We start from the raw sequence: 23,104 nt of genomic DNA on the forward strand, positions 1-23,104 counted from the left end.
CTTGAATTGAACATGCACAGAATACATGTATATGGGATCGTTCTCATTTCACGCGCTCGATCAATCATGCACGCGAGGTTGAAATTTGAATATCGATTATCGATAAATTTACTAATATAGTAGGACGCCCTCTACCGATGTTTTAGCATTTAGACGCGGAACCATTAAAACGTGAGTAGCTTACATTTTTTTTCTTTCCAAAACCTCAAAATTTTCCAACTGAGGAATATATCTTGCCAGAATTTTGTTGGACAAGTAATACTCCTAATGTTATAGATGTGTTTATTGCAATAAAAAACGAAGAAACGTCCGTCAAAATTCGAGAAATATACTTCAAAATTGGGGATTGGTTTTTCGAAACGTCGAACTGAATGGATGATGATACATGATGCACGCAAATCAATGGGGATTTCCGATCGCACGCGCAATCATGGCAATGCGCGTCACATGCACACTGCTCGTTAGTCGTAGCCTTGTTGCCTAGTGAGTCTGGTTCTGTGCTTACATAGTCGTGATGTTGTATTCAGGGGGCGGGAATCAGACCTAATGAAATTTCGGTACAACTATAGAATGCAGGGCCACTTTACTCTACATCCGCGCCTCCGTACAGCTGCGTGGAGGCGTGGAACCGCAGTCGACCTACCTCTGAAAATCGATCGTGGAGTCGTGGAGCCGCAGAAAATTGCGCCCTCTATCGGTGCGCGTCTCTGCGACTCCGCGACTCCGCGCCTCCACCACTGAGAGACAGTGCCCCGTCGCCCTCCCCCCCCCCTTCCTAATTTGCGCGCCCAATTAAAGCGACTCTGCGACTCCCCGACTCCGCGCCTCCGCGACTCCAGACAGTGCCCCGTCGCCCTCCCCCCCCCTTCCTAATTGGCCCGCCCAATTAAAGTGACTCTGCGACTCCCCGACTCCGCGCCTCCGCGACTCCAGACAGTGCCCCGTCGCCCTCCCCCCCCCCTTCCTAATTGGCCCGCCCATTTAAAGTGACTCTGCGACTCCCCGACTCCGCACCTCCGCGACTCCAGACAGTGCCCTGTCGCCCTCCCCCCCCCTTCCTAATTGGCCCGCCCATTTAAATTGGATATGGATGCTTCGTTCTCAAAAAGATTCCGCCGAGAATTGCGCCCTCTATCGGTACGCGTCTCTGCGACTCCGCGACTCCGCGCCTCCGCCACTCCAGTGCCCCGCGTCTCCGCGATTCTGCGACTCCAAGACTCCGCGCCTCCGCCGCTCCAGACAGTGCCCCCAACACATTTACAAGCACGCCCTCCCTTCCGATCCTTCATGAGAAGCTTTGAAGACAAGTGCAGTGCATTCCTTCGCTGTACTTAGCACTTTTTTGCAGGTTTGCATATCTATTACTCCTATTCCATCCACGCCTCCAGGCAAAATAAAAAACCTTGCTTCGGCGTGGCCCTGCATTCTATAGTTGCTCCGAAATTTCGGACTTCCCTTTAAAAAAAATCCTCTGGAGCCTTGCCTTGAACTACACTGTCATGACTGTGGCAATGTTGTGTGCTTTCTTACAGTTACAATTTGCGCAATCTTAAGAATGAGCGGGCATTCTTAAAAACGAGCGCGCACTTGACTTGCAGAATAAGCTACACTGCGCGCTGTATGCTATACAAGTTGTCAGTTTTGGTGGACTGTTTACTGATGATTCAAATTCAATTCAAATTCAAATTCAAAATATCCTCGAGTCACTAGCTGGAGTTACCCAGCCCTGAGTTTTATCATTGGGTTGTCTATAAGGGCTGGAGCGAATTTTTCTCGTAACTTGTAGTATTTGCACAAATTTTTGGAAAATGTTCAATTTTGTCCCCGTTACACACTAATTGCAACTGCAACTCACCCCAAACTTGCCTGGAATAACCATTACACAGGTCCTTGAAGTAAAAAACGATCCACGATGAAGATTCAGCCTACAATTGCAGTGAAAACAGGAGGAATAACCGCTAACTTGACAACCTTGCTGGATTGGCCAGGACCGCTATTGGTTTGTGCACACAAAAAATTGTGTACAATGAATGGCGGTCGATTAACAGGCACAGAGAGCGATCGCTGTCAACTACTCGTTTTGCCGGCTGCGCTGGCTGTTGGCGCGTGACGTCACGCGGAAGCGTAACACCCGATGACTGTTTCATGCACTATTGGTTGCGGTTCCGGTACCAAAGCTGTGATGCGAGTGGTAAACCTTATACTAGTGCATGAAACAGTCATCGGGTGTTACGCTTCCGCGTGACGTCACGCGCCAACAGCCAGCGCAGCCGGCAAAACGAGTAGTTGACAGCGATCGCTCTCTGTGCCTGTTAATCGACCGCCATTCATTGTACACAATTTTTTGTGTGCACAAACCAATAGCGGTCCTGGCCAATCCAGCAAGGTTGTCAAGTTAGCGGTTATTCCTCCTGTTTTCACTGCAATTGTAGGCTGAATCTTCATCGTGGATCGTTTTTTACTTCAAGGACCTGTGTAATGGTTATTCCAGGCAAGTTTGGGGTGAGTTGCAGTTGCAATTAGTGTGTAACGGGGACAAAATTGAACATTTTCCAAATTTTTTTTGCAAATACTACAAGTTTTGAGAAAAAATGCGCTCCAGCCCTAATAGACAACCCAATGAAAAAACTCAGGGCTGGGTAACTCCAGCTATCGAGTCACCATAATTGACGCAGATAATGCTTGCAACGTGCGCGCGTTGTCCAACGCAAATCGATTACGAGTGCGTCAAAACATGACCTCGTCGTTTTAGGTGGACTGACGATACTTTATTTATTCTTAAAAAGGCAATTACATATGGTTGGACAGCTCATTTAGGCCAAAAAAAATAATACTTCTGCTTCCGGTTACCGGACTGACCCTATTTTTAGGCTGCGACCCTAAACATTTTATCAGCAATTCCAAAAAAAAAATAAAAATAATGATTGAATAAATAAAAATAAAAGCTTGTTGTATTTTCTGTCTTCACAAGATACCTCTCTACAACCCATTTGCGTCAAAAAATGCTTGTATTTATTTGTTTTCGTACTTACATTCGCTATTTTGGAAAAATTATGCCAACCGGACACCTTTTTTTTCAATTAATTTTCTAGCGCCAAAAGTTACCTCTTTTTATGGTTATTCCCTCCACTTTCCCTCCTCTACTCTCACCCTCTCCTTTCCTTAATTTCTATTTATTAATCAGTCACTTACTTCATCGAGATTCGAACCTCGGACGCTTGCTTGATACACGAGTCTCTTAACCGCTAGGCCGCGCACGATCGCTGTTGCAATGATCAATCTTTGGACGTATTTGAAGTATCCATTGAAATAAACTAAATATTCATGAGAAAATAAATATTGATAATGACGTATTGCACTATCATTGGCCGGCTCATGCGACGTCATGGTTATCGATGTCATGCGTATAACGTACCGCTGTTCCAGACACTTCAATCAGTTTTGACCGGCTGCTTCAACTCAGATCTGCACTACATGTGCATGCGAAATGTGCTCCAAAAACACATTTTTACCAATTTTTTTTCGCATGTCCACTCTTTCCTGGATTCCTCTTGGTTGAAATCACAAGGTGAGGTGAAAATTTGGATGTTTGGCGGCAGGTAAGTGGTGATCAGTTGGCAGAATTTTTCCGCTATTTTTTTCAAAAGAAACCAAATTCGCTTTGCGATCTGTTATCATACCTCGCAATTCGATGTCACCATGACTATAATCACGTGCATAAACCTTGCTCAATGCAGTGACGACTGGTTCCTGCCGCGCCGCGCAGGGGCCAATTGAGAAGACATGATGAAAGTGCGGTAACCAGTCTGTCATGGCTATGCGATCGCTAGCGCTAGCATGGCTATATATGCATTAGGCATGTGCACTGTCAGTGTCAACTGGTCGGATTCGACATCGTACAAATGCCAAGAAAAACGCTGATGGAGAAAGAACATTTTTGCAAGTTAATTCACAGAATGCAGAATTGATCTATCTTGTCTGTGTATGTATTTTCCGTGTTCAAGACTTAATTTTGAGATCGCACTACTCGTATTTGGAGTGATACATGCAGCGTGTTTCCGGAAATTTTCGACCGTAAAACGAGGTCTGTCGGCCGCGGGCCACACATGCACAGTGCATCACACACCTCAGAGTTTTGGCCAGCTTCCCGTCTTGACTAGCGTTGTGCATATGATGCGAACGGCCTGAATTTTCCATTATTTTTTACGAATTGTCGAGCGTAAATATATTGACAATAATTAAGGTAGGTTTATTCACTTTTTATGGCCATTTTGTGTATAGCTTTCGTAGTGCAATGGAAATAGTTCAGGCTAAAACTTCGCATATAATTGAATACCCCATTCAATCTGCATAAAAAAATTGGCCCCCCAAAGAAATTCCGACCAACCGACCCTATTTTTGAAAGGCATGTTATCGGAAGCAGAAGTCTTTTTTTTTTCGGCCTTAGTAAATTACGAGTCAAGTAAATATAAAACTTATGTCCATGTTCATTGTGAATCATCTGAATGATTCTTGCACAATTCCCAAATACAAAGGACGACGTAAAACACAGTAAACACAGTAAAAATAGAAGAAAATATATAAAATTTATAGAGCTGACCAAAACCACTGGTTGCCACTAGTGCAGCGCCCTCGATGCTTTTCATCCCTTGTTTTTGTCTAATTTAAAAACAGTCCACCAAAAGTGACTTAGTATAGAGGCCATTCAATGTGAAATTGGACCAATATGCCATACGTCTCAGTCCTTTGGATCATCACTGTGCCAGTTATCTCTACAGCGCGCTGTGGCGGGAACCAGTCTACATACCAGACGCATGTGCTTTCACCACCGCGAAATTGATACAAACAGGGCCCTCTTACATTTGTTAATCTCCGTAGCAGGGACATGCGGAATTCGTAAAAATTGCCTGATCTGACAACAAATTATGACAGGAAATTATAACTTTGCTTTTTTGATGGAAACATGATTTACTTTGACCCCTATGTCTAATTTCAGAGAGAATGTCTCGCTACCAGAGCAGCAGTCGTGACAGTCGCGACAGTCGGTCGTCTAATCCAGATTGCAAGGTCTACGTTGGTGGACTGGGTAGGTTATCAAGATTTACATTTTCAAAAAGGGGGGCGATGTGAACTCAAGTGCACAAGTACCCCCTCAAGGGTAAGAAAGGGAGAGTTGGGGAGACCACTGCTCGAGAGACATTCAAATGCATTGCCGACGACGTCTGGCACTAACGGGAAGATGCCTTAGGATTGTTCACATTCAGAGTGACTTTAATTGCAGGGAACCAGTCACACATAATACCACAGGAGATTTTAGCTGGTAACCTGGCTTGGCTGAGTTCATATTTCCTAGGTTTGGAATCTTTCTGTGCTTGCCAGCCGCAAAAAAAAAGCCTTGTTTTTTTTTCTCTCAGAAATTTGTTATATTTTCACTCAAAGCAACACCTAGTTTGTGAAATTTTTAAACAGACTAATCCTGACCTTCCCAAATCCTCCAAAACCCTCTTTGCAAAATGGAGGATTGTGCAGGATTGAGGCTATATGGCAAAAATGTGTGGATGATTTCGAATGATGCACTGTGTCGAGGTCTTGGGCCGAACCGTCTGTTATTTCTTGAATGTGGTCCTTGGAGGGGCGGCCACTGTCTCAATCCTGCAAAATCCTCCAGCAAGCACTGTCAATATGTTGAGGCAGAGCCAGTGACATCCTGGAGCAGTGCGGAGGATTTCAAGTACATGTATATCTACGCCTAAATTTATGCCCAGCTGAGCATAAACGACACAAGGTCCGGCCCAAGACCTTGATACATCCTCCAAAACTAGCCACATGTTTTTGCCATATAACCTCAATTCTGCAAAAAAAACCTCCATTTTGCAAAGAGGATTTTGGAGTATCAGGGAAGATCAGGGTTAAAGAACATCAGGGATGTTTTTCATTATCTTATTCAAATTGAAAAAAAGCTATTCAGATATTTTTTTGATGAACAGAAATTTACCGTAGTTCATCCACTTTTTACTCTACATAGGATTCAGTGACAGTGTCTCATTTGCAACTCAAGAGCAAAAAAGGTACCATTGTGTATTTTTGGACAACTCAGGAAAATTGTAATAACCACATTAAAGGTTTCATTTCAGAAATGTACTAAAATTTATATTGATTTTTTTGGTTTTAAATTTCAGGATCTTCATTTGACAAACATGACATCGAAGAATCGTTCAAATCTTTTGGACCATTGAGGCATGTGTGGGTGGCAAGAAATCCGCCAGGTTTCGCCTTCGTTGAGTTTGAAGATCCTTTGGACGCGGATGACGCCGTGAGAGGGCACAGAAAGTAAGAAATATCACATTAGCCCTAACCCTCCAGGGTATTTTGGCTAGAAACCCTGCCAAACGCAGCAACATGCAACACTGGACTTAGTGACAAGCCTGCCCAGTGCAGCAAGATCCATCAGGCCAAAAGTCTCAAGGCCAAACTGCCTCAGAGTCTGTGGTCACTGAATGCAGCAGGATACAACTGTGGCATTGTTCAATGGGACTAGCTCTAATTGTTTTCAGAACTGGCCGTTTATGCACTGGAGTTGGTAGCTGAATGCATCAAAGTGCACCAGACTTTTCCACCTGATGCACTGTGCTGCCTCTGGCAGGGTTAGGGTTCAACCATCAAAAAAATCTATCCACTTCCTCTCCCATAGCTTTTGTACACGCTGGTCACCAACTGCCAGAACCCCCATGGATTCAACTGTTTTAACGGTCAAAGTCTGTAGAAGAGGTTTGATAGATGGGGTGACCTTGAATACTGCTACAACTTGCGTAGCAGCCATTTTAAGGGGCGATGCCTTTGTTTGGCTGGAATGCATGAGTGAACCTTATGTGCATTCATTGTTCTGAGCTAAACCCATCATTGACGGGCATTCACCAGCGCTGACCCACCACATCTATCAATGTCAGTCAAGGCATGGTACCCTCAGTTAACATACCTACCACAGCCTGTCAATTGTACCAATATGAGGCCAGTTTGACAGGCACTCACCAGCGCTGACCCACCACATCTATCAATGTCAGTCAAGGCATGGTACCCTCAGTTAACATACCTACCACAGCCTGTCAATTGTACCAATATGAGGCCAGTTTGACAGGCATTCACCAGCGCTGACCCACCACATCTATCAATGTCAGTCAAGGCATGGTACCCTCAGTTAACATACCTACCCCAGCATGTCAATTGTACCAATATGAGGCCAGTTTGACAGGCACTCACCAGTGCTGACCCACCACGTCTATCAATGTCAGTCAAGGCATGGTACCCTCAGTTAACATACCTACCACAGCCTGTCAATTGTACCAATATGAGGCCAGTTTGACAGGCATTCACCAGCGCTGACCCACCACATCTATCAATGTCAGTCAAGGCATGGTACCCTCAGTTAACATACCTACCCCAGCATGTCAATTGTACCAATATGAGGCCAGTTTGACAGGCTCTCACCAGCGCTGACCCACCACGTCTATCAATGTCAGTCAAGGCATGGTACCCTCAGTTAACAAAACTACCATAGCCTGTGAATTGTACCAATATGAGGCCAATTTACAGAACAGTTAAAACTTGTCACCTGATAGATTTTGACGGATAGGATATTTCCATGTTGTCACTGAGAGGGAGAGGGTTAATATAATGAAGTACAGTTGTTCATTGGTTAAAGGTTAAATATCAGGCTGCCACAGATGGCAGCCTGAACCCGTCTGGCATCGAGGTTAGTAAAAAACAAACCCGCGCCTGGGTCCGGTCACTTTCAAAATAATCCCGGCGTGAACTGGTTAACACAGAATTCTGATTTTTCAAATATATTTCCGAAAGTCCATTTTTTCTGATGATCTTTCCCTACAAATTCCGAGTTTATTTAAAATTAAATTTCAACGAATTCAATGGCTTCTGTATTGCGAGCGGAATTTGTATCTGTTCTGCCAGTCGTCAGTGCACAGATTATGAAAGACGCCCATAAGTAAGCCCGCACTGGAGTAGTTTATTGCTGGAAATAAGAGTATTAATACATTTATAAATGATATTCATAGATGTTCATAAATGTCACCTTCTCTTTCCTTTCCAGGCGAATCTGTGGCCGTGACGTGACCGTGGAAATGTCAAGCGGTGAGCGCAAGAATCGTCGCTTCGGCGGCCCAGGGGGTTCCAGGCCCCCGCCCCGCCGCGCCAGCCGAAACGACAAGTGCTATTTCTGCAGCGATTACGGCCACTTTGCTCGGGAATGCCCCAAGAACGACGGTAGAGGGGGTGGCGGTAGACGCTACAGCGGTGGTGGGGGTGGGGGTGGCGGCTATGGGGGGCGCAGCCGAGACAGTCGTCGATCCAGGTAGGCTATTCAAATTGGACATGGACATCAAATTGACTCGGGATTGACCATTGGGCATGTTTGTAAGCTGGTCATGTGTTATCAATTAGGTATACATTGTCAATTTTAAGTCATGAAAGTTTTTCTTCAAGGTTTCCAAGAAACCCTTAATATGCCAAGACTGAATATTTACGGTGGAATAGATTTTTGTTCATTTTTTTATTTTGCTGTGATGATCACTAAACTTGATTTATGTCCCATTTTTAGTGTAGAATTTGAGTGTTAAAAAAAATCCCAAATCCTTTCTTTTTTAATACACTTGACCTGTTTGTCCTGAAGAAAGTCCAAGCATACAGACTGAATCAGTTCATGTGATTATCAAGCAATTTTCATGAAATGTTTCTCAAACCTGGACGCCCACTCATTCAAAACTTCAAATGTTTGTGAATTTCATCCAAGATTCGTTCAATTTGTAACCTTTTCCTCCTGAAGACAAAAGAACCTGGACGATAAGACGACAACGGATGATAATGACTTAATGTTTTTTTTAAATTTCAGTTCTCTGTAAACTGACTTTTGTTTACGCTCAACTTCTGTTACAGGGTGCTCTTCTATTGTCAGTCGCACTTGTGACCTTAACGAGATCCCCGTCTCACAAAATAAGGCCGGCGTTCCGCCCTCCCCCAGCCCCCAAGCACACATGCACGCCCAACCTGCCTTGCGTCGATTAAAGAAAGAAAGAAAGAAATCGCCGGTTGAGGGGGTTTTATGAGAGAAGAGGTTAGGTGTCACGCCGCTGCACGCCTTGAAGAGTCGTTCTTTGGAATCGGCGGTTTTACAAATTGGCCCTTCACTTCCTTCCTCCGTCAAATACCTCAAAGAATGAGAGCTTCTTTCACGAGAAAGAGAAGAGTTTTGCGTCGTGTTGCGTCTCTTTGTGAGATCGCATCGGCTATCACACAATCATGCTTCTTATAAAGAGAGAAATCGCCAAATTGCGCACATTGCCTCCGACTGGCTAAGTAAGAAGGGGTCTGTTTTTAAACTTTCTTGGTTTCCTTAGTTTATTTATTATTTTGTTTTTGTTTACTCTTCCAAGTTGTTTACAATTTGTAGTGAATGAAGCAAACCAAAAAAACCCAAACATAGAATGAATGATAAAGCCATTCTAATTTCACCAGTTGACCAAAACAATTCACTGGATAAGCAAATAGGAACTTTCATGAGGTAAAAACTCCCTGTGGTCTTCTTCAAAACTTAAAACAAAACTGAAGACTAAAGCTGCAGAGAAACGTCCGTAGTTGCAAATTCTGATTTTCAGATATTTTTTAACATTGGAATCTTGAGCAGATGTGATGCAAGCTTAAAACCGACAAACGCAATCAACTTTTTGTAATAATTACATCAGTTATCAGTGTACTAGTTTCTCCTTTTACTATTGGAAAAATGAAGGCAAAGGCACTCCGAATAGTTGCATTTCAAGTGCTGTATGTACTTTTCCGTTTGTTTGAAGATGATAATTTGGCTTCTGAATTTGCTAAATTCTCAGTCAGTTTTTGAGAATGAGATTGTAGCTGTAGCTAGAAAACCTTTTCAAAAGTGCAGAGTGTCACATCAATAGAATTGTAACAAGTGACTCACATTACTTCATCCCTGTCACTTTTTGAAGGTCTCGCTCTAGGAGCCGTAGTCGTAGCCGCAGCTACTCGCCACGTCGTCGGGATAGCCGCAGCAAGTCCCGCAGTCGCAGCAGAAGGTACGGCAATGCATACTGGGAGTTTTCTGTTAATTCATAGGCCGTGTTTGAAACTGGCTTCCAGAGCTCTGACTATTTCTGTTGTCAGCTTATTCCCATGTGGTTGTAATGGGCAAAGATCTAAGACAATAATTCTAGAAAAAAAATTGTCTTGTGCGTTGTTATTATTATTGTCATTATTTACTTCTGGTACTGGTAATGAAACCAAGGATTCCTTCAAGGCACCCTAGGCACTGTAGCTCGCAAGCCTGAAGAAACCTGTGGAGAGAAGACAATGAGAAGAAGTTACAGTTTAGAGGTGGGAGGAAAATCCCAGAAGAATATTCTGGGGGAAACCCACGGAATCAGACTGGGACAGAAAACCCAATGCACATGTTGGCCCAGGCGGGATTCGAACCCAGGACACAGCAGTGGAAGGCAAGTAAAGTACCGCCACGCCAACCTGACTCCCTAGTAGGTGTGTCTTGTGCCACGTGTCCTGGTTGTGGAGTATTACACACCTTTCTCCAGACAGAATCGGCTGTGCCACACAACCTCTTGACTTCCCAGCAACCTCGTTAAAGTGAAAATATTTCTCATGGAATTTTGGAAATATCTCGGGGAAAAGTCTGGGGACCTTTCTTTTTGTGTCGCTAAGTTTTGGGGGACTGTACTGACCAGGACCACTTGTGGTGTACTCGTACAAAGGGGATGGTACCCCACAAGTGAAATCTTTAGAAAAAGGGATAAAATGACAACAATGCTCCTACTCCACAAGTCCTTCCCATGATGTCGTCTGTATCCCTGTATCCATGTTAAATTAAAGTCTAAGTTTAAAAAAAAATTGTAAATATGCTTCCATGGATTTTGATGACACTTGAATACAATGACCCTTAGGTGGGAAGACACAATTCATCATCGGATTACTGAGGTCAAAGGTCATGTAGAGGTCGTTAGAGGTCATTGTTCAAATATCCTTCAAATGTTTCTTTGTCTAAAGAATTTGATGGATTTTAATGTAACTTGAATGAAGTGATCCTTGGGTAGGGGTTCATCACAAGTCTTCTGAAACTGGAGGTCAAAGCTCATCTAGGGGTTATTGGAGGTCATTGATTAAAAATACACAAAGTTTGACTTTTTTAAAGACAAAACATATAGGGATCAACCGTGAAAAAAGGCAACGTGCGATCCGTGGATCACTCGTCATAAAGAGCTAGGAACCCGGAAAGTACAGCTGCCCCAACCTTGACCCCCCATGATGTCACTTCCACTTTTCCAATGTTTCTGTCCTACCCTTGCAACTTCCATTGAACCGTCAAAAACTCTCATGACTGTTTATCTTGGTAACAAATTCTCTCCTTTGTTTGAACATTTTTTTTTTCTCCAGCCGGTCCCATTCGCATCACCGTCGTAGTTCTTCTCACGAGAAGGAGTAGCGACTTGAAGCTTTGGCTGAGCCCTCTGGCCGAGCCCTCGGCCTCGGAGCAGCCTCCAAAACCAAAAAAACAAGAGCTTGTTTTTATTCTTGGCTCTGTTATTTAGGGTTCACATCATTACAAACTAAAATAAGTGAAGGAGCATTTTAAAGATTTAAGCTTTACATGTATACGGGCAATTCTAGCATTATGAAAAGGAACTCGACTAGTGTAATCTTCTTGACCATTACTGAATGATTGGTGTAACAGATTGGATTTGTTTTTACTGAGCTCTTAAAAGCTTTGCCACAGACATTATCGTCGTGTCCGTGCAAGAAGGTAGTATCTTCATTTGAAACGCGAGTTTCAGAATGTCAAAAGGTCGTATCTCGCTTAAAATAACCCGGATGTACACACAAAGTCAATGGACGTTGAGAAAAGGACCTTTTTGCGCAGCGCGTATTTGTGTAGGATACGACTTTGTTGCAGAATGAAGTTATGACCTTGTTGCACTGACACGAAGATATGTAACACTGGGATTGCCCTTAAACATTATTGTTGGAATGTAATATTTGTAATTGATACGACATTAGTGGAAAGTAGTAATCACTGTTAATTATACATGTCCCATGCTCTGACGCACTGATAGTTCTATAAGCATATGTGATACGATCAAGCTACATGAGTCGTTGTCGACCCTGGTCAAAAAAAAAATTACATGTATTACAGATTTGAAAAGAGCACATCTCAGCATTACCGCTGTGAAAACCGCATGCTGATACCATCTTTAGTTCAAAAATTATGGAAATCTGAGCACCACGAGATGTGTTGAAGTGGCCCTTCTTTGGCCTGTATCTCCAAATAAAAATTCCGGACAAACGACTCATTTAGCTTGATCGCAGCACATTTACTGTTGGCTCTGGTTAATACAAACTCTGTTGATACAAATTCTGTTACAGCAAACATAAAGCCTTGGTCTCGACTGTGCATTCACTGTGTGCACAGTGAATGAGGCGGTGTTCTTCGTACATGTAATGATATGAGATACAACAAAACATTTTGGCGAGGCCTGTCTGAGTGTGTATTAATGAGAGTCGACTATTCTGTGAAATTTGATTCTAAGATTGGCAGGCGTGAGCCAAAAAAGAGAAAGCCCAGTTTCAAGATGCTTAGGAGAAGAACAAAACTAAGCAACTTTAAATTGAACCAATTGTAAGAGACATTGCTGCATGAGATTTTGCTTGTAAATGTTCTTTCTTTTTGCCAATTATTTTCTATGTTTAAACAGCATGTTAAATTAAACCCGCATTGGTATATGTGACCCAAAACGTCTCAACAATAATCCGAATCCATGTTTTTTTATGGGTAATTTTTTTTTATGTGTCAGCACTGAAATACATTATCATGTGTGAAAACTTGGGAAAAAGTGCCCTCTAGAAAATCATTCTGGATATTTTCTGTCCAAATCTCGCACCCAATTATTACATAATGTATCTCTAAATTCTTTATCATGCTTTTCTCATTTTTAGTCCCTTTATGTTATTGTATTGGTGTATTTTAGCCACATATTTTGTGCATTTTTGTGGTCGTTTTCTAGTTGATGTGTTCAAATAAAATAAAAGAGTCTGTGAATTTCAGTGTTTTCACTTGTTTCGCTGTGTTTGGCAGTATTGGATCATTGGCAACAATGTGGCATCTTGAATAAAGAAACTTCTTAAGATAAAGCCAAACCTGAAACGAACCCGAGCTTTGAAAGGAGGCCATCATATTATTAGCCCAGTGGCCGATGCCTGACCCATGAACCCCCCTCCCTTTTGTTTTTGGTCATTGCGTTACCAAAATCTCAGGAATTCTTGAGATACTTTTTTGGGGGGGGATAAGCACTTCCATCACATTCAGGCTGGGCATAATTGGACTCTCAATATCGACTTCTGGAAATTGACAATGTTCATTTTAGTCAAGACCCAGACTTTTGGCAAGATGGCCCCTTTTTGAGGACCCAATTTTCAATTTTGTTGAATTTGGTGGAACACGAGATCTTCCTTGCTTGCATTCCATATACAATTCTAGGCCCCCCCCCCAAAGTAATACCCATAAGGCAAAAAAAAAAAATCTCCGCTTTCTGGTATGGAGTTTGTCCAAAAAGTGGTGCGGCGACGCGGCTTTTTTTTTTTTTTACCTGACTTTTTTGCTTCAAATGTCGGTTGATGACTGCAAATGGTGCCCGACTAAACTTAGTGAAAATACATGGGAGTCCAGAGAGGCCACATAAAGCTTATTCTCGATTATAACCCCATCTAAAAACACGTTAAAATTGTGCAGCAGCAGGATTCCAGTCAAACCGGTGAGTTTGGCGGTTTTGAGACATCATCTTTCATTGAAAAAAACACTTTTTCATTTTGCCGACGCGCATGGCTACGGCGACGCGCGCGCATACCAGAAACCGGAGACTTTTTTTTTTTGGCCTAAATGTCGTTTGAAGAAATTATAATTAACCACAGGAATAAAAATTAATATTGCTAAGGACCCCCCCCAAAAAAATTAATACCCCATTTATGTTTTTTGAAGAAATTATAACCACAGTAATAAATAAATAAATGACACCATTCATTGGATTTTTATAAGATGATTTTAATATTTCACACTTAGACAAAATGAAACTGGACCAAGATTTGCAAAAAAAAATATAGCTTCACAACTCTTGCCCCACCTCTACAAATTCAAAAATGTGGTCCAAAACGCAGATACTTTCTGCCCAAAATATCAATAACAATTGGGGTCCGTGCCTACCTCTGTAATGACAAGTTGAGCGACAAAATTAACCAGGGTTTTGAAGAGAACCATATTTACAATTACAGAGAGAAAAATCTAAACTTAAATTCTGTTGAGCTACAAAACTATTATTCTTTCTGAACTCAAATGTCGCCGATTTATTTATACAAAAAAAAGTCTAAAATACGTAGCTTGAATAAAAAGTGTTCTGGTGGGTGAATGGACAGATTTAACTCCCTCATTCTATTCTTTGATACCAAGATAGTTCAATGTGCGACGACAAAGCCAAAACATAAATGAATATTAATTACATATGAATGAACCACAGTATTCTGAACTACATTTGGAAACATATGAAGGCTTATACATATACATGTACACTGAATGATATGGTACATTTCAAATGCAGCACATACCGCGTCACCAAACCTCAAAGTTCATTAGAGTGTTGGGAATTTGAAAGTGTAAAAATCAGAATTTGGGAAAATCTTCACTTTCTGCTTCAGTACGAGACTAAATCCTCTAATTTCAGAAAGTTTGGCGCATGAAACCATACACTGGAGGTTCAAGTCACACAATAACATGTAAAAAGAGAAGCTATCATGAATTTAAGTAAAGAGTCGAAGGGAATGGTTACTTGGAACGTTTCCATGTATATGTACTGTATAGTTATGCTTATTACTGAAACACGACAAAGAATTAAAAATTAAGTCATGTGCCTGAACAGAACTATCTTGGTATAATTTGTTTTTCAGTTCGAGGCAGTTTATACATTTATTGAGGCTTTATGCATCTCATTACTCAATGTTTAAAAAAATAAGCCAATAGAGTCAATGCAGAAATGACTGGTGCATCAATCTGTACGGCTGAAATAAGGATCTCACAATCTCGATTAGATAACAAAGAATGAGCACGACTTAAATGCCTCTCTAGTTGAAGATTTTCTTTCTTTATCATGAGAGGTTTACACCAGGATAAAAATTCAAGCATTGTTAATGTACATGGGTGTGTCCTCCTGTCCACCACTTGGCTGGTCTGTGGTTCTAATCCCTAGATGAGCTTCGGCTGTGGCGGCGTCCTTTGGAGTAGGATCGGCTGTAAGAGAATCACAAGCAACGAATGAATGAAATGCAGGTTATCAGGTTGGTAGATCGCTACGTTCTCTAGACTTTCAACTCTGTGTACCGGGTTTGAATCCCACCGGACAAGTGAATAAGGTTTTCTTTCAATAATACTGTTTATTTTACCCAGAGTATTCACACGAGATTTTTCCCCACTCCAGAAACTAAACGTTTCTCATCATGTCCTCTCCATAGTTTTCTTGAGGCATGTGAGCTTGGACACTTTTGATGATTCCGTGGTTTCATGACCAGTAATGAACAGGCTTGAAGCAAGAACAAGAAAACCACTTTGGACAGCCCAAGGATGAGACAGCATGAACAGCTCTAAGTACATCGATTTTTTTGAATATTCTGATGTGCAGAAAGCCATGGTGTCTTTGCCTGAGCATCAGTTGTCAACGACAAGAATGTCTCTCCCGGTAGTCTCTTCACTTTTATCTTCCTATTACTGTAAAGGGGGTACATGTACTAGTACACTGAGCCTATAGAGAAATTCTACAAGGTTATTCATTGAGGTTTTTACACCTTATGTGGTACACAAATTGACATCTGTACCAAAATTAACAGGCTGATGTCAAACATCAATGTGAGGGTGGAACAGAACATTGTACTTCTGGTTGCCACTGAAGAGGGCAGCAATATTAAGTCACATGATCATTATTTGATCACTAATTTATCAACTCTGGCACCGTACACTGTATGGAATGTCAGTTAGGATAAGACTATGGCTACATTTGTACTGATGGCTATACGCATACCTTCGGCTGCGGCTGTGGCTTCGGCCACGGCTACGGCTGCGAGACCTGCTGCGATCCGAGTTCCTCCGAGGGGAGTAGCTACGATCACGAGAGCGAGACCTGGGGCAAATCATAAAATGAGACAGAAATCCTGGTGAAAACTCACAAAACTCAGACATTACTCAACCACCACCCATCGTAATACCAATCTTGAGATTCAACACTGTAGTAAAAACAAGTGTAAACAATTAATTATGAGTAACACACAGGTACATCTCTTTGATGAACCCTCACCACCCCAAATCCTCGAAAATCGCTTATGTTTTTTTTTTTTCATAGATTCAGTTCACCATGATGCATATGTTTAATTTAATGGAATCCTGTCTAAAAGATTTCGTGAAAACCAACATTGTGAACAGGAAGATTGAAGGATTTTCTAAAAGCAATTATTTAAAGAAATTATTGGCAGTTTGGAGGATTCTGAAGTGGGGTTCGTAGACCGAGGAAATAGGGGTTAAATTATTCTTCAGTGAGGCACTGGAAAAAAGTTGATGACAAAGGGTAAATAATCTCATGAAAGAAAAATGGAAACATTATTGTTCTCAAATGCACATCAGCTGGGATACTGTGCCAGCTACTACTTGCAAATACACAAGAATCTCAAATCCAAGTTTCGCAACAAAGACTACCAATGCAATACCTTCCTTTAAGAAAAAAACAAACTACATACAAGTAATAAAGTTTGTACAACAACCTCATACAGATGAGCAGAGACGAGTGCTCAATTTGGTGTATGTGAAACTATTGGCGAACGTCGACTGAAGCGATGCTCATTTTGGGGGGTTTTGAATTGCTGGTGCAGCCATGGAGTGCTAGTGGGGCAGTTGATGCCGTTTGATAAAAGCTGACATGAATCTTGGTTGATTTTCCACCATTTGAAACCCTTGACGAATACCGCCCCCAGTATCGTGGCTTGGGCGGGTCGAATTTTGGACGTGCCGTAGGGTCGCAACTTTGTGTGCTGGGCTAATTTTGTGAAACGAGCTGAGACGCGCCTGCCCTGGTTGGCATTTTGTGGCCTGCAGTGCTGGTTTGGCCGACCGACAGACAACTTGTGGGACGGGCCGATTTCTGATTGGTGCATAGGCAGATCACATGACTGAGGGACCACATGCTGATCACATGGGGCACCACGTGGCGATCACATGCCGATCATGTGCCATGTTAATGGTGATTGGGGAATCCTGCAAAAAGGGGGCGAGTGTAAACACAAAATGATGAAAATAATTGAGATTTGTTCTGAACAGTCCAAGGACCAAAAAACACCCCACTGAATATCTCCTTGAAATTCCTCTTTCAAGCTGAACATCTTTGCGACTCACTGGTTTGTTTGTTTTTTAAACCAAAAAAAACAGCCCTAAGAAATGACAGTGACTGTGACTTACAATTAACAAAAGAAAGAAATAAAACCATTTTTAAAAATATGTAAAACCTTAAACAAGTTCTCTGATTCTTCCTGCTTATTTCTGTTTTTTCTTTTGAAATGTAAATTCAAGAACACCAATTTTCAGGCAATTGTAATTTTGAGGTTTTAAGGTTCAAAAGAGGTCATGAAGTAACTCTTACAACTCCGTATCTGTCAAACTCCAACACTTCGTTTTGCAGGATTTGTGATTGATCAGGGAACGCAGACTTAACTCTTCATTCATTTGCATGAACCAATTTTGTTTAAAGTAAAAAAAAAGGCAAGTGATTTACAACCACAATCTTTGATTTTTCATACTCAGGGAAGTTCTTAGCTTAAATACCCTGTGATCTGTGACTAATTAAGGCTAGCTGGGTTTTTTTTGTGTGACATATACTACAAGCTGATAAGAATGTCTCATGCAAAAGAAACATTCTTCCGAAATTTTGTAGAATATTTTTTCTGAGAAACAGATTTTCTTCTGTTAATCTTTTGGTTTCGAAAAAATAACCTGGATGAATGGGGAAAAAAGAATGAAAATAGTTTTTCAAGCATCAACATATCAGAATATTTTATGATTCAACACCGCCCTATGCCCAGTGGCCATTTTGAAGACACTGTCCTAAAGAGAAAAGTGCACAGATGTATTGTCAAGAATTAGACAACTTAAATAAATAAAATACCACAGGATACTGTCATTAATTCTGGCTGGTCCTGTAACTGTTCAGAAATATTGTGAATTCAGTATTTAGGAAACGTATTGTTCACAAACAGAAACTGTTAGACTGCTAGGGTTATGTTAAAATGGGTAATGAACCATGGAGAAATCTGGCTCATTTAGAGGGAATCCTTAGCCAAGAGGACTTGGGTCTTACCTAGATCTGCGGGCCGGTCGGCGTCGGCTGGAAGAGCCGCCACTATACCGACCGCCATCGCTGTATTTCTGCCTGCATTCCCGTGCGAAGTGCCCCCGTTCTCCACACGAGTAGCATTTGTCGTCGTAGTTGGCCTGACGCGGGCCGCGGCCCCGCCTCCTGTCGCGTTTCTCCCCGTTGGACAATTCCACAACGGCGCGGTGACCGCAAATAGTGCTAAACAAGAGAGGAAATAGTGCATCTTATGTTTGTGATCACAGGCCAACAATTGCTGCTCTATGCTTTACAAGGAAATTATTTTGGAGGATTGTCCAAATTATCCAGTGTGCAGGAAGCATTCACTCCAAGACATTGATTTCTTTAACTTCTTCCAGTTTTTCATGTTAACATTATTCTGTTAACACATGCCCCTCCTTTAACTCTCACCCTCTAGGGTATATTGACTAGAAACCCTGCCAAACGCAGCAACATGCAACACTTGTCTAAGTGACAAGCCTGCCCAGTGTAGCATGATCCATCAGGTAAAAAGCCTCCAGGCCAAACTGCCTCAGAGTCTGTGGTCACTGAATGCAGCAGGATACAACTGTGGCATTGTTCATTGGGACTTTCTGTCAGTGTCTCAGAAGTGGTCGTTCATGCACTGGTGTTGGTAGCATTTTCAATCTGTGCTGCGTCTGGCAGGGTTAGGGTCAAGTTAAGAACCTGATGTTTGGTTTGGACTTGATGGATCATAGAAGACTTAGCAAGCAAGAAGTAACAGAAGCTGGGCTCAATCGGCCTCAATCCTACAAATCCTACAAACACCTGATGTATTTTGAGGGATTCTAGGAGGATGTGCGTTAACTTACTGTCCATCCAAAGCCTTCACTGAATCTTCGGCATCCCTCGGGTCTTCAAATTCGACGAAAGCGAAACCTGGCGGGTTCCTGGCAACCCAGACATTCTTGAGGGGACCAAATCTCGTGAAGGAATTTTCCAGTTCACGTCGGCCGGCCGAGTCGCCAAGGTTACCGACGTAAACCTTGCAGTCCAGATCAGCTCGTGAGTGGTGAGACATGTTGCTTAACTATCTGCTCAAAGAAAAGTGCATGTACATCTCAAATTATAGGCCAAGGCGAAACAATTTGCAAGGACACCACAGCACCATCCAGGAGCCACTGTACATGCTGGACCTCCAGGATGACACAAAGTACACGTCCAAACTTTGACAGCAAACATTGATTGTTTGGCACAATCAAAACTATCAAAATCTTTAAGTTTAACCCTAGCTCTACTGAGTGGAGCGTTGAATTACGGGTACCCCTCCATACAAACGCTCCACCGATTTGCCATACTTTGGTAGCACCATACACGGTCGTCATGACGGTATGCATTTTGTGCATTCCCTCGCGAGGACAAGGCCCAAAAAAACTGATAAAGAAAATACGAATGAGGAAGACAGTAACCCTGGATAGATCCACACATTCATGACATTCCATATGACCCCTCAAATTGTTTCAAACAACCGGTAATTTTGAAAAAAGAACAAAATAGTCTGAACTTACCGCTCACAATTAAATGTGTCTGCCGAGTTGCAGTCTATTTCACTGACATGCTGATGCATAATTCATTGCGCGCGTGTGTGACGTCACTATTGAAGAAAAACAAGTTGCGCTTACTCAATAGCTGTTTTATGTAGTCATATGTGCCCCGCGCCGTCTGACTGTGGGTTTTTGGTGCGGGGCACATATCAGTACATGAAACAGTCATTGATTAAGCGCGACTTGTTTTTCTTCAATAGTGACGTCACACACGCGCGCAATGAATTATGCATCAGTCATGTCAGTGAAATAGACTGTGCAACTCGGCAGACACATTTAATTGTGAGCGGTAAGTTCAGACTATTTTGTTCTTTTTTCAAAATTACCGGTTGTTTGAAACAATTTGAGGGGTCATATGGAATGTCATGAATGTGTGGATCTATCCAGGGTTACTGTCTTCCTCATTTGTATTTTCTTTATCAGTTTTTTTGGGCCTTGTCCTCGTGAGGGCATGCACAAAATGCATACCGTTATGACGACTGTGTATGGTGCTACCAAAGTATGGCAAATCGGTGGAGCGTTTGTATGGAGGGGTACCCGTAATTCAACGCTCCACTCAGTAGAGCTAAGTTTAACCCTAACGTACCCGAATCCATCAAAATCTATACCCCTGTTATGGGAGATTTCGGCAGACACAGGATACTTCCATATTGCACAAGCTGGGGGATTTTGTTGTGTGCAATACTACAATACTACCATATTATTGCACAAGCTGGGGGATTCGCCTTGGCCTTTATATTTTCGCCTTGGCCAAAATGAGAAAAAACTTGGCGTCGTCAGGTCCGAAGCAGGTCGTTTTGTACCCAAGTCGTTTCGTACCCAAGTCGTTTCGTACCCAGTCAATTATGATGCACAAAGGAGATTAAGCCAGTCATGCAAACACGGAAAATACATACACAGACAAGCTAGATCAAATCGGTGAATTAACTTGCAAAAATGTTCTTTCTCCATCGGTGTTTTCTTGGCATTTTTACGATGTCTTTCTCAGCATTTTTACGATGTCGAATCCGACCAGTTGACAGAGCGCTGAGCACGTGCCTGCGCCTGCATAGCCATGCTAGCGCTATCGATCGCATAGCTGTGCACAGACTAGTTACCGCATTTCATCATTGGCCCCTGCGCGGCGCGGCGGGAACCAGTCGTCGCCGCATTGCGCTTATTATGCACGTGATTATAGACATCGAATTGCGAAGTACATGTAGTTGAATCGCGCAGTGAATTTGTAAAAATAACGGAGTTTTCTTTTGAAAAAACAGCGAATGTAAGTAAGAAAACAATAAATACAAGCATTTTTTGATGCAAAAGGGTTGTTGAGAGGTACTTTGTAAAGACAGACAAGACATAAGATTTTTATTTTTATTTATTCAATCATTTTTTATTTTTTTTTTTTGGAATTGCAGCCTAAAAATAGGGTCGGTCGGGTAACCGGAAGCAGAACTATTCTTTTTTTTTGGGCCTAATTATAAAAAGTACAATTCGAAAAACTGAAAAGCAACCAAAGAAAATCACGTAGAAGACAAACATGAATCCTGTGTGCGAAACGACCTGGGTACGAAACGACCTGGGTACGAAACAACCTGGGTACGAAACGACTTGGGTACGAAACGACCGACATTCGTCAGGTCGTTCAGCTTTCAGGTTGCAACATTTTTACTGCAGTGGTGCTGGCTGCTGCATTTATTTATTTTCGGTTTTTTTGCTAAAACCATTGAGGAAAGATTAAGGAACTTTTCTCTGAATATAAACACGGTCCAGCTGTCCGAAAACTAGGCGAAGCATTTTACATGACTACTCCACGTACACTTGCCACGCTTGCCAAATTAAGTTACAATGCGCACCTTTTGTTCGACAAAGGCAATAAACACCGAACAACACCTGTTTTGAAGGGAAAAAACATCGAATTAATCATGCATTTCTGGAAAATATCACATGCTTGCTATATCTATAAGGTTCACACTATCTACTGAATTGTTCTTAAAATGAAATTTCACATTCTAACCATTTTTCAAGACAATTTTTGAGAGGACAAATTGAGAAACATGTACTCACCGAAAAAGCACCAGAAAATAATGTGAGCGTGCAGCGCACGCGCATATCGCGCATGAGATCGCGAGTTCACATTAAAAAGCGCACATAAAAAAGGCTCACAGCCCTGGCCACGAGATTGTCAATTAATTCCGTCACGTGACCACGCTGATCGATCCGCGCCAAAATCATGAATAATGCATGATTCGGATGGGTGGGGTTGATGATTGCCCGTCTTTTGTGTTGTGATATGTTAGAATTAGAAAGTGTGGATGAATCGTCTTCGAACTATTCAACCACATGGTCTCAACATCCAACTTGGAAATGATTAATATTTTTCTTCCTCCATTGTCTTCTGTTACAGATAATCCACCTGGTCTTCATTGTTTGTGTTTCCCCATCTTTCCCCATCTTTCATCCCTTTCCACCTCCATACTGTTCCCCCCCCCCCCCCGCATAATCCCCCTTCACTCCCACACTCTTTTGTCCGTTCCCACTCCCTGTGACCTTTGATCCTTCCCCTTTCTGGTCCCTCCCCTGTTCATACCAGACCCCTTGTGGTTTGCCATCTCCCTTTGTTTCTTTGTTCTCTCATCCACCCTCCCCTGCATCTTTCCACACCTTTCGCACCTAATCCTCCTTTTGTGTTTCTTCTTTCATCCCTGCATGTTTGTGTGCACCCCCATGTTAATGTATGTACCTCTGTCATTTCTGTTTTAGCCTCTGAAGAAGAACTTGCTAAGTTCGCAACGTCAGGCCACATTAATTTTTAGATTTATATATTTCAGGTCCACCCAGTCAGTAAGCAGTTTGCAGCAGTCTTACTTTTTTCATGTTAGAATTTGAATATGTTTTGTGTTCGAGGCTTTTGGGGGGGGGGGGGGAGGCCGGAGGACGATATAAACACCTAACAATAGCATAAATGCCCGCACTTTGTTTGGCATGTGTTTAGTCACTCCGTCGAGAAAAAAGCCACGGCCTGGCTTTATGAGTGATGCCCGGTCTTAAAAAGAAATTAATTGGCGCAGGATATGG

General features: G+C 42.2%; 2 protein-coding genes and 1 long non-coding RNA gene across 6 annotated transcripts; 2 read left to right on the forward strand and 1 right to left on the reverse strand.

Annotated features, from left to right (window-relative positions):
• The first annotated feature begins 52 nt into the window (after window positions 1–52).
• On the forward strand, window positions 53–11,585 carry LOC119724360 (serine/arginine-rich splicing factor 7-like). 2 transcript variants are annotated; one of them, XM_038195381.1, is made up of 6 exons: window positions 53–171; window positions 4,997–5,086; window positions 6,180–6,330; window positions 8,105–8,365; window positions 10,014–10,100; window positions 11,467–11,585. In XM_038195381.1, exons 2-6 carry the CDS (start codon window positions 5,002–5,004, stop codon window positions 11,513–11,515), a joined length of 633 nt encoding a protein of 210 aa, XP_038051309.1. In that variant the 5' UTR covers window positions 53–171; window positions 4,997–5,001; the 3' UTR covers window positions 11,516–11,585. The 2 variants fall into 2 exon arrangements, with proteins under 2 accessions (XP_038051309.1, XP_038051318.1); XM_038195390.1 differs by lacking the exons at window positions 10,014–10,100; window positions 11,467–11,585 and adding an exon at window positions 8,947–9,088.
• A 2,519-nt stretch (window positions 11,586–14,104) lies between these two features.
• On the reverse strand, window positions 14,105–22,228 carry LOC119724388 (serine/arginine-rich splicing factor 3-like). Of its 3 annotated transcripts, none has more exons than XM_038195422.1 (5): window positions 22,094–22,226; window positions 19,313–19,534; window positions 18,465–18,680; window positions 16,146–16,244; window positions 14,105–15,361 (listed from the first exon to the last, which is right to left on the reverse strand). In XM_038195422.1, exons 2-5 carry the CDS (start codon window positions 19,519–19,521, stop codon window positions 15,310–15,312), a joined length of 576 nt encoding a protein of 191 aa, XP_038051350.1. In that variant the 5' UTR covers window positions 19,522–19,534; window positions 22,094–22,226; the 3' UTR covers window positions 14,105–15,309. The 3 variants fall into 3 exon arrangements, with proteins under 3 accessions (XP_038051350.1, XP_038051358.1, XP_038051369.1); XM_038195430.1 differs by lacking the exon at window positions 22,094–22,226 and adding an exon at window positions 21,883–21,905; XM_038195441.1 differs by lacking the exons at window positions 14,105–15,361; window positions 16,146–16,244 and adding an exon at window positions 16,447–17,368 and having other exon boundaries at window positions 22,094–22,228.
• Window positions 20,622–21,920, forward strand: LOC119724407. The gene is made up of 2 exons (XR_005270639.1): window positions 20,622–20,824; window positions 21,667–21,920. It is a non-coding gene; the product is annotated as an uncharacterized LOC119724407 (long non-coding RNA).
• Window positions 22,229–23,104: the final 876 nt, after the last annotated feature.

Source organism: Patiria miniata, unplaced genomic scaffold (genome assembly GCF_015706575.1).
Source record: "Patiria miniata isolate m_02_andy unplaced genomic scaffold, ASM1570657v1 HiC_scaffold_1, whole genome shotgun sequence".
Taxonomy (NCBI): Eukaryota; Metazoa; Echinodermata; class Asteroidea; order Valvatida; family Asterinidae; genus Patiria; species Patiria miniata.

Coding starts and splice junctions, on each gene's coding strand:
- LOC119724360 (XM_038195381.1), top strand. CDS start 5,002: ATGTCTCGCTACCAGAGCAGCAGTCGTGACAGTCGCGACAGTCGGTCG. Junction 6,331..8,104: donor GCCGTGAGAGGGCACAGAAA/GTAAGAAATATC, acceptor TTTCCTTTCCAG/GCGAATCTGTGGCCGTGACG. Junction 10,101..11,466: donor TCCCGCAGTCGCAGCAGAAG/GTACGGCAATGC, acceptor TTTTTTCTCCAG/CCGGTCCCATTCGCATCACC.
- LOC119724388 (XM_038195422.1), bottom strand. CDS start 19,521: ATGTCTCACCACTCACGAGCTGATCTGGACTGCAAGGTTTACGTCGGT. Junction 18,681..19,312: donor GTGAAGGCTTTGGATGGACA/GTAAGTTAACGC, acceptor TCTCTTGTTTAG/CACTATTTGCGGTCACCGCG. Junction 15,362..16,145: donor AGCCACAGCCGCAGCCGAAG/GTATGCGTATAG, acceptor ATTCTCTTACAG/CCGATCCTACTCCAAAGGAC.